Consider the following 11,157-nt stretch of genomic DNA (forward strand, 5'->3'; position numbering starts at 1 on the left):
TGGGGTTAGTAATATTAAAAATGCTGTTCTCCACCATGAGAATAAAACCATCTTGAATCTATTACTGCTTACCTTTTCACCATTTTAGGTCATTCATTGCATTTCAACTGATTACTTTTGTAGAAAAACTGAGATGTTCTAAAACTTTTGACCAGTAGTGGATGTTGATCAATGTTGTTATCAGGACTTTATTGTCGCACACAACAAAGGGCAGTGATATTCTCATTTGCATGATAATGTAATAAAACATGTGACTCACCAGCCTGTAAACAATATGGCCACGCCACACAAACTGAGTATAAAATGGCAGCACGAATGGCAATATAACTCCTACAAATCAATGGCAAGATGATGTTGTCTTCCTTAACAAATATCAATGTGCAAGAACTTGAAAAACAAAACACCGATTTCCAAAAACACACAGAAATAATTTAGAACAGAAACATAATAGCTGTATTGCAAATTCATGTCAAGTAGCTTTGATGACAGATGCATTAAAATCACTTTACTCAGTTTAATCTTTTTTGTTTGTTCTTTTTTTCCACAGACTTGCCTGTTAATCCAAATTTGAAAGAAGTTCATTCCCCACAGGCTCTCGATTCCAGATTTTTGTCACAGAATACGTCAAGTCAGTTGAGATCACTTGATTCTCCTTCAGTCGTTAGTAACACCGTTAACCTGCAGTGGGTCCCCTTTAATGGTTCTGTTCCCACTGACACGGTATCCATCTTGAACAATTATGCCTCACGCACTGACTACGTCTGTAAAGCCCACTGTGAGCCCGGATTCTACAACCCGAGTAAAGGTTCAAGGTGTTTTTATGCTTATGGTGGAAAAGAGTACTATTCAGATTCATTTGACATTTTGGTCAACAGGGACAATTTTGAGTTTCTAGAGTGGGTGATGGGATTATGTGGCTCACTTCCATCATTAGCCATCAAGTCCTGTGAAGATTACGACGCCTTTGTTGGTAAAAACAGATACGGCTTAGGTAAGGTGGTCCCAAAGCATAGCGCCTTCTTTCTGCCATGGGAGAGTAAGGAGTATTATTACAAGTATTACGAAGTCCTCTCCATCAACCCAGGATCTTACAGTCAGAAAATCTCTCATGTCGTCTATGATACTTGTCAGGCTAACCTCCTTGAACAACCTCCTGAAGTGCTGAAGATATCAACATTGGACAACTACGAGTGCCAGAGCATAAAGAGAACTGTCACTTTAGAGGCAACAGCCATGAGTGACAGACGCTGGGACATCCAGCATTCAGCAATTTATGGAGTCTCCATTAACATCACTGCTGGAATCCCTTCATTCCTCTCTGGGTCTGTCAGGGTCTCCACAGAGAAAACGTTCATAACTACTTTCGGTGAAATATCAAGCATGCCTAACAACCACTCTTTTATATTTGAGGAAACTGTACAACCCAATTACTCCTGCAGTGTGAAAATGGTAGGAAAGAAGGTGACCACCAACGTCCCGTTCACCGCCAGACTGAGCCGCACTTACTGGAATGGCAGAAAAGAACAGACCACTGTTGTGGGCAAATATCAGGGAGAGGAGATCGGGGAGGTGAAAGTCGTGGTGCAGCGCTGCGAGCAAATCCCCAATGCTCAACCCTGTCCAGCTGCGTGATTTTGATTTTTTTAAATAGGGGGCTTTGCCCCCTGCTTTCTTTGCTAGCCAACTCCCCCGGCCTGTGCTACACGCCAGCCACTTCCCATCTCTGCCACTCGCATATGTGGATTTCACTTTCACCAAACAACAAATCTTTTCATTTTCACGGATAGGCTTCTTCATTGGGAAGAAACGCTACTTTTCCCTGATGGCAACACAAATTAGACGACTACAAGTCTCCAATTTAAAGTTTAAATCCGAACAATATACAGTATTCAATCTCTTTTCACTGTTCTGTTTTTTTACAGAGTAATAATTTCTGTTTGTTTGCACTATTTCGATCTTTACTGTACTTTTTTAGAGACTTTCAAATTTTAGTACTTTTATTATCTGTAACCTGCTCTGAAAAGGTATCGTGTGACGCTATAGCCTCACCGTGATGATGATACAGATTCTCAATAAGCTTTAGGTATGAATCGCAATGAGCAACATGCCAGCGAGTTTACAACGCGGAAATAAAATACTTTAACAAGGTTTTTAGACTTACCATCAGGGGGATAAAATTGATGATCTACAGAATGAAGTTATGGGAAAGAGTAGTGGAAGCTCGTTTAAGAAGTGAAATGATGATTAGTGAGCAGCAGGATGGTTTCATGTCAAGAAAAAGCACAACAGATATGATGTTTGCTCTGATGTTTGATGGAGAAGTAGAGAGAAGGTGTTGCATTGTGTCTTTGTGGACCAGGAGAAAGAATATGACAGGGTGACAAGAGAGGAGCTGTGGTATTGTATGAGGAAGTCGGGAGTGGCAGAGAGGTACGTAGGAGTTGTACAGGATATGTACGAGGGAAGTGTGACAGTGGTGAGGTCTGCAGTAGGAGTGATGTAGGTGGGATTACATCAAGGATCGGCTCTGAGCCCTTTCTTATTTGCAATGGTGATGGACTGGTTGACAGGCGAGATTAGACAGGAGTCCCTGTGGACTGTGATGTCTGCTGATGACATTGTGATCTGTAGTGATAGTAGGGAGTAAGTTGAGGAGACCCTGGAGAGGTGAAGATATGGTCTAGTGAGGAGAGAAATGAAGGTCAGTAGGAACAAGACAGAATACATGTGTGTAAATGAGAGGGAGGTCAGTGGAATGGTGAGAATAAGGGGAGTAGAGTTGGCGAAGGTGGATGAGTTTAAATACTTGGGATCAACAGTACAGAGTAATGGGGAGTGTGGAAGAGAAGTGAAGAAGAGAGTGCAGGCAGGGTGGAATGGGTGGTGAAGAGTGTCAGGAGTGATTTGTGACAAAACGGGTATCAGCAAGAGTGAAAGGGAAGGTCTACAGGATGGTAGTGAGACCAGGTATGTTATATGGGCTGGAGACGGTGGCACTGGCCAGAAAGTAGGAGACAGAGCTGGAGGTAGCAGAGGTAAAGATGCTAAGATTTGCATTGGGTGTGACGAGGGTGGGTAGGATTAGAAATGAGGACATTAGAGGATCAGCTCAAGTTGGACGATTGGGAGACAAAGTCAGAGAGGCGAGATTGCGTTGGTTTGGACATGTGCAGAGCAGAGATGCTGAGTATATTGGGAGAAGGATGCTTAGGATAGAGCTGCCAGGGAAGAGGAAAAGAGGAAGGCTTAAGAGGAGGTTTATGGATGTGGTGAGAGAGGACATGCAGGTAATGGCTGTAACAGAGCAAGATGACGAGGACAGAAAGATATGGAAGAAGATGATGATCCGCTGTGGCAACCCCTAACGGGAGCAGCCGAAAGAAGAAGAAGAAGATCAGATTGTTTCGTTTTTTTTTGTCAGATGTTCCGCCGTTTGTTTCGGGTGCAAGTTTCTCACATAATATTCCACTTTAACCGACCGGTGTTTTAAAGGTGCCACCGAAGCTAAACACGGTCATGGGTGCCTGGGAAGGTCAAAAGACAGCTATAGGAAAAGTCCAGGTTGGATTAGTAGTGTATGTGTACCATAATGTTTCTGTTTGTATCTTAGTAACCTTGAGATTAGGTATAAATGTTTTGTTGTTTAGTGTTTTATTAGGTGTATTTTGTTGTCAGATATTTTGTTTTTTACTTGAAGTCTAGGATTTCCCCGGCAGGCCCGAAATGGCATCTCCCTATGTTTAGGCAAGCCGAGCCTGGGAATGGAGAAGTCTTTATAAGGTCATTTGTGGCTGCAAGAGGGTGGACGATCATTAGAAGAGAATTGACAAGGGTTAGGTAGTGCAAGTGTAGCTGTGTACTCAGACATTTTATGTGTGTGTGTCTAAATAAGAGAGTTATGGGGCTGCGATTTTAAATAGCATAAAGTGAACTTCTTTTACATACCGCTTGCTTATGGGCTCAGGTTATAGTATTGTATATAACATATTTGTATAAGATACTTACCATTGTTTTTTAATTAATTTTCACTGCATTGCTTGTGAGGTTATTATCTCATTTCCTTATGGGACACCCTCCAATTGGGGCGGCTCCCCTAAATAAAATTGTTGTTGGTTTAAAATTCTCACTGTTGGCGTGTTGGAGTGGGGACCTGGTGGAGTGTGCCACTGGAGTGGAAGGAGAAGACCCGAGGTACTATAATATATCAGCAGCACCCTAGGGTGCCATTGCTACACAAGGCACGCCAGACTAAGAGGTGCCTGGTGGCTGAGCTGCTGGTTGATGTAAAAGAGTGGCTTAGGCTGCTGAGGACCAAAATGGCTCCTGAGAATTTTTTTTTTTGAGGAGTTGTATTTTTGACCTGAACTGAAACAGAGTCCAGTTTTGTTTTATTTTAAGGCATCTGATGCTCTCACATGGACTAGAATTGACTGTATATATGTTAGGGTAAGAACCTCTGTGTTTTACAATTTCTATTTTTCGTCTTCCCTTTTTTTCATAATTAGATTTGTTTTGTCACAGGATTATTTCTACATTTTTTGTGTATCCTTTTACATCAGCAACTTTTTTTTTCTCTTCTCTATCGTGGAGTAATAAAATTACCATCTGCCTCTCTTGTGCCTCTCTTATTACCCCCTCTGTCCTGATCGGTCCCAAACTACTAGCAGGCCATTTGTTTTAGTAGACAGCTTGTGACATATTGCGCCAACGTTTTTGAACCTCTTTACGATGTTCTACTTTGTCATCTACTCTTTGTTTTTTATTTCCTGCCCCAGGCGTGGCTAAATATCTTGGCACAAAGTCTCATTTTGCGGTATCTGAAAGTATCTCTCTGAAAGTCTCATCTCAGGCTAAAAAGTCTCATTTTGTCCCAGGATTATTTTATTACAATAGAGAAATACTTTGTTAATCTCTGAGGGGAAATTGTCTTTTTGCATGAGCTTTGGGGGTCAGAGCACAGGGTCAGCCATTGTACAGTGCTCCTCTGCAGCCATTTTCACATCAAGGGCCCAAACGAGTAAAATCCCTGATCTAGCTGTGAAGAGTACCAGAGTCCAACAGTGCAGAGAATTCCCGTCCAGCCAATGTAATAGAGACTTTAAAATTGTCCTCCTTTAACATCTTAGGGGAATCTTGCGAGACGCATACCTGGGCGAGACTGATTGCAATTGTTTGCATAGGTGGGAGGTGACACTTCCGAGCCAGATATCCCAGTTGATCACAGCGAAAGAAGCTATGTTCAGTCCGCACTATGGTGTTCACACTATGGTGTCTTCTACCCGTGGCGCTGGCGACCCTGAAGGTCTATGCTGGGTGGATCGAAATCGGTGTCAAGCCTGGGTAGCTCCGTTGTTTCCTGGTGGCTTGTGCACCCTCTAGTCTGCAGGTCATATCCAGCAGTGAGTGAATCTGTATCATTTCATCACAATGACAGGACTGCATCGATAGCGAGCTTGGCCACAATGCACTCAAAAGGGTCTCTGCAGATCCAGCTTTCAATCAGGTCCACTAAGCCCTGGATCTGTGCATGTACTGGGCAATCTGGATGAATACGCCAGAGACTAAAACTGGCGCCACTTGACCACTGGGCTCACAGCTGCGTGGAGGAGGATCTGTTGCTTCAGGCAATCATAGTCATCGAGCCTTTAGGGAGGGAGATTTTGCATGGCTTGAAGGGCTTGTCCGGTTTAAAACGAGGCCAGAAAAGCTGCCCAGGCTCCCCAGTCCCAGATCATCAATGTTGCTGTGCATTCAAAACAAAATAGGAAACACTCAGGGTCGTCTGAAGAAGCCATCTTCAGCAGCACATCTCGTTCACATCTTTGGTGGCTGCCGGAGGCTCATCTTGCTCTGGAGTTTGCTGTACTTCTTGGGGATCCATCGGTGCAAGGACCCCATTCCTGGTACCATGTGACATGTGAGTCCCTGTCTTGCACCCAAAAATATGAAGCTGAGTCTCAGTACTTTAGCAAAACCAGCTTTATTCGGTCTGAAACAGGAACAACAAGGTTATTTATTGTAGCGTGATCTACCACACTCCTATGCACAGAAACAGCAGTCAGGCAGGCAGTGACCAGGGGCCTCGTGTATAAACGGTGTGTACACACAAAAATGTTGTGTACATCCGTTTCCATGCTAACATCACGATGTATAAAAACTAAACTGAGCCACGTACATTTTCATGCTAGTTCAAACTATAGCATACGCAAGTTCTCCGCTCAGTTTTGCAAACGGGCAGCACCCAACCTCAAAGCAGTGCTACTGTTCCTGTGTGGTTTCCCTTTATTTATTCGATTCACATCCCTGACGTGGCTTTATTAAATACACTGAAATTAAACGCATATTGTTTTTTTAGTTCAAGGCATCTGATTGTAATCAACCTGTAACTGTATAATGGTGCACCGAATGGCCAGACTATTCCAAATACCATAGCGCTTTAGCATTGTTACACTCAGTGCACCACTCGGTTTACCCAGTGTATCTGAGTGTGGAATCACAGCTGTACAGAAGCTGATTGGAAAGCTCTATGACAGAGTGTGTCAGGAGCGGGGAGACATATCTGGATAGAGCTTCTAGCACATGCTGCCTCAGCCGTGCACACAGTCTATTTGAACTTCTATCATACAACAAATGCTTCAGAGCCTTTCGTGGTTCAGAAACAGTTTCATCCCAAGAGCTCTAAATGCACTCAATCAGTCCATCAAGTGCTCCCGGTTGAACTGTTTGTACTTATAAGTGTGATGACCTCACTGTAAACTTGCATTACAGTTGTAATATTGCACAACATGAGCTACTTATGCTTTGATATTGCATATTGTTCATTGTATTTTTATCATGTTATTATTGTTGTTGTTATTTTTCCATTTTGTAGGGCTTTGCCCCCTGCTCGCTTCGCTTGCCCACCCCCTCCCATACCAAGGGACGCACTACACTTCAGCCACTTCACATCTCTGCCACTCGTGTTGTCAAGATGCGGTCTGATCATCTGCTGTCTTTCTCCTGCTGCTGCCGAGCTGCGTGTTCTGCTTGCCGCGCTGCGCGTCGATCATTTAAAAGCCTGTATAACGGCTGTCCTTTTGTCTCACTGCCTCGTCTCATGTGACATTAGTGTCTCTCGCGGAACGTCAAATTGTCTTTCGAGAAGATCAGGTATTGTCTCTTTCCAAGCCTACCTTGATTTTTTTTTAGAAACTACAGGGCTCCGCCCCCTCCCCGCTTTGCTCGCCTTCCCCCGGGTTTAGTTTACCGGATATACAATTGGGATTGTTATTTTCATGGGAATTGCAACATATGCATTATTTTCACTTTTACTTTAAAACTTTTGTTAAAACAATGTCCTTTATTTCCGGCCCCGGGCGTGGTTAAATCTCTTTCTTGCAGGACGTATGACGCTGCTCGCATTGTGAAGGGGGATGGCTGAACGTACGCTAAGGAGAAGTGGGTTAAATCATCTGCTGGCTTGCTGCTGATGGCAAGCTGCGTATTCTGCTTGTCACTCTGCGCGCCGATCATTTAAAAGCCTGTACAACAGCTGTCCTTTTGCCACTTCGCGTCTCTGCCACTCGCGTTGTGAAGGGGGTGAGGTTAGATACGGTAGATTGGCTGAATACATGCTAAGGAGAAGCTGTCGGATCATCTGCTGGCTTGCTGCAGCTGGCAAGGTGCGTGCTCTTCTTGTCGCTTGCCGTTGTTTTAACAGCTGGGACCACATGAAGTGTGCCTGCCAAAAGCATTCCAACAACTGCGAGGTTAGATGTCCGTGGACTTGTTTTAAATGTTGCCTCATTGCCTTGTGTCGCATGACGTTAAATTGTCTCTCACGGGACGTCAAATTGTCTAAATTGTCTTCTAAGAAGATCACGTCTCGTCTCCCTAGTCTCCCTCCCAAGGTTTTTTTTTTTTTTATAATAGAGAGATAGAGAGTAAATAGAGATATTTTTATAAATAGATAAATTTATGGAGGATTTGTATATTGAATCTCATTGTACCATACAGTAACAATAAAGGAATTCAATAAATATATGTATGATTTGCATATTGAATCTCATTGTACCATACAGTAAAAATAAAGAAATTCAATTCAACAGAAAAGAGTACGTATTTACAGATGATGACAACTGGCTTCTAAGTCGATTTAGATTTCCAGGCGCTATCTTCTTGGAGCTCTTGATATCTTTTTTGAGATTTACATTATACAAATACATTTTAAACTTAGTTTAAATAATGTATATTATTAATGATTAAATATGCAAGGACTCGGTGGCACCCCATTCAGGCATTGTTCCTGCCTTGCACTGTATGTTTGCTGGGACTGGCGTGACCCTGGATGGATAGATGGATGGAATAATTAAACATTTACCATGAAGATATTTCAATGTTCCTTAAAAGTTTTGAAGAATCGGTGTTCTAAGCTTACAGATAGCTTGGCATCTGTTACAGAGCTAATTGTGTAGCGATTGGTTATTTGGAGAAAAAAAAGGAAGGACAGGAATCGGGGGTTAGTATGTATGAAAGAGACAGTACTGCTGCATTAAATTATTTTATTGAGGGTCGTGAACAGAGCTGCAAACATCTTGCGTGAGGCAGGAACAATCTCTGGACAGAGCGCCTGCATAGCGTGCCTCAATGTTTAATACATGCTTTCATTTCTGTCATCATGAAAATGATATCAAGTATACATCTTAGTATTTAAATTGTTGAGAGAGCTGTAATATCAAGAATGTAATGAATTTTGTGTTCTATCGGCGTAAGAGAAAGCCCGTTTAAGAAGCATGTACTGATTCACACACATAGAGCACATAGAAAAACACATAGAATATGAAGCATTTAACGTGCTACTTTAGTTACGATGGAATTTGAGAAACTAGTTAATAAAAAGATTTTAAGATGAAGTTTATGGCGTTCTACTTTAATGACAAAATAATCTACGTGATTAAAGTGGACATTTGCACCTTTTTTCACACTGTGTCCCAGGTTTTTTTCTTTTCTCTGTACCCTATGTTTCCATATGACACTCAGATGGTGGGCTACAACTCGCCTTTTCACACTGACTTTGATATCTGACCACTTCTTATTTATTTCGGGCACTGTGTGACTTTCTAAACTTGAACTTTCGAGTTTCTCCGCCACTCTATGTCACTCAATCAACTTCCTTTTGTTGTTTATATCACTGCTTAAACCAACAAATAGTATGTTTTTCCTTGCCTCTACTTGGTATTCACTGAAATTCTTCTTCTACCATGCTTTTGCCGTTGTCTTTTCACAGAAGGCAAAACATAAGCGGCTATTTATATTGATTTGCAAATTCAAGGAGCCGTAATTCTGGGAGGAGTCGGGGTGGGACAGCAGGCGCGTGCATATGCGTTACATTTCATGCTGACCGGGATTTATGTAGTGGAAGAACATGGAAGTTGGCATACACACACATTTATGCATCTGGATTTTTTCGTGCGTATGCACATTCCCGCTTTTGTCTGTACACCAAGTTTTAGTGTGAATTCTACACACGGCATTAAGCATGAGGCCCCAGGCTAGTGGCCAAGTAATAGTGTTCCTTGCATCACCCATCGGTGACAGGCACTTATATCACGACCGCAGTCAGCTCACAGTTGCTTCCGTGGTGAGCCCCGGCAACCAAAAAGCAGTGTTCCACAGACGCAGCGATTGTGCTTCGGGACACTCTTCAGCATGTCGCCCCATTGGGGGGAGTCCCAAAAGAGTTTTGAAACCTCACAATATACATAAAATCCAGTGTTTGTCTGTATGTATGTCTGTCTGCTTTTCACGAGAGAACTACTTAACGGATTTAGATCGGGTTTTGTTCTATAATTTGCCTGTCGTAGTTTGGTTGGCAGCAATTTATTCGTCTGAATCCGAGAGAGACAGGCTCCATGCCGAGGGGAGTGGGGCGGGGCCTCAGGAGTAGGGAGTCGTGCGGGGCCCTCCTTACTCACATGCCAGTCTCCATTTGAGTAGGTCTACCTGTCACCACGTGTTGGAGTGTACCTTGCCTCCGCTTAGCTAGCGATACTTGTTTGTTCAGCAGACATTATCATCTACAGATTGTTAAGGATTAACATTTGATGTTTATGAGAGAAAGATCACAGCTACATTTGTTTAAGAGGGTACCTGCTCATTATCAAAGATATCATGGCCACTTGCTCTTCTCCCCAAGTCGGGGACGCCCTCCTGTAAGAGCAGAACACGATCACATACAGTGCCAGCATTTAACACTGGAGCGTAGTACCTTTCACTTGGCCAGAGATACCTTGCCGTCGTTTTACATTTTTGACCGAGAGGTCACAGCTACATTGTCGCCCCTGATAGCAAAATCAAAAATATTGTATTTCAAGAGGCCTTCGGATATGAAAGCTATCAATATAAATTCTTCTCAATATATATCATTACACTTTTTAGTTTTTTTTTTATTGATTTATAAAGTTTGTCGTGTTTCACTACCACACAGGTGAAGTCGTGGGAGACAGTTAGTTTATATACAGTATTATAAATTAATGAATCTACACTCAATATGGTGGAATCCTTAAAATTTGTGAGCACAACTATCACAAACACGCTCAGATGGGACATTAACTCCACTTTCCACCACTAAGAACGCTCAGCAGTGGTTCCACTTTTTACACCAACTTTGGAAATTCAAGATTTCCCAGCCAATCCCAGTTCAGTTTTGCAAAATCATACTTGAAAATGTAATCACATTCTCCATTGTTGTCTGTTTGGTTCAGCAGCACTCCAAAACTAAATGACAGCATGATGTGATGTGTCTGCTGAGAAAAGAATTGGCCGTGCTCTTCCATCTGTTGCAGACTACCTCTATTGCAATTTTTTTTTAAACTTCCTCAAAGTATGGTCAACTGTAATAGAGCCAAATAATTTACAAAGGCATTTACAGACCCCAGAAGGCAACTTACCTAACTAACCTACAAAGGCGATTTATGTTATTGGACCCATTTGATTAAGAATGGCACATTCTGTGTTCTTGTGACCAACAATTTACCAATGTCTTGTTATTTAAGTAATTTATCCATCCATCCATCCATCCGTCCATCCATTTCCCAACCCGCTGAATCCAAACACAGGGTCACGGGGGTCTGCTGGAGCCAATCCCAGCCAACACAAGGCACAAGGCAGGAACCAATC

The 11,157-nt window shown here is 42.6% G+C and overlaps 1 protein-coding gene across 1 annotated transcript in view; it reads left to right on the forward strand.

Moving 5' to 3' along the window:
- Positions 1-1,632, forward strand: part of LOC120535240 (natterin-3-like) — an 8,510-nt gene extending 6,878 nt beyond the window's left edge. Inside the window, exon 2 of the mRNA XM_039762950.1 lies at positions 548-1,632. Within this exon, the coding sequence (XP_039618884.1) occupies positions 548-1,632 (1,085 nt within the window). The remainder of the gene's footprint in view (positions 1-547) is intronic.
- Positions 1,633-11,157: the final 9,525 nt, after the last annotated feature.

Source organism: Polypterus senegalus, chromosome 9 (genome assembly GCF_016835505.1).
Source record: "Polypterus senegalus isolate Bchr_013 chromosome 9, ASM1683550v1, whole genome shotgun sequence".
Classification (NCBI taxonomy): domain Eukaryota; kingdom Metazoa; phylum Chordata; class Cladistia; order Polypteriformes; family Polypteridae; genus Polypterus; species Polypterus senegalus.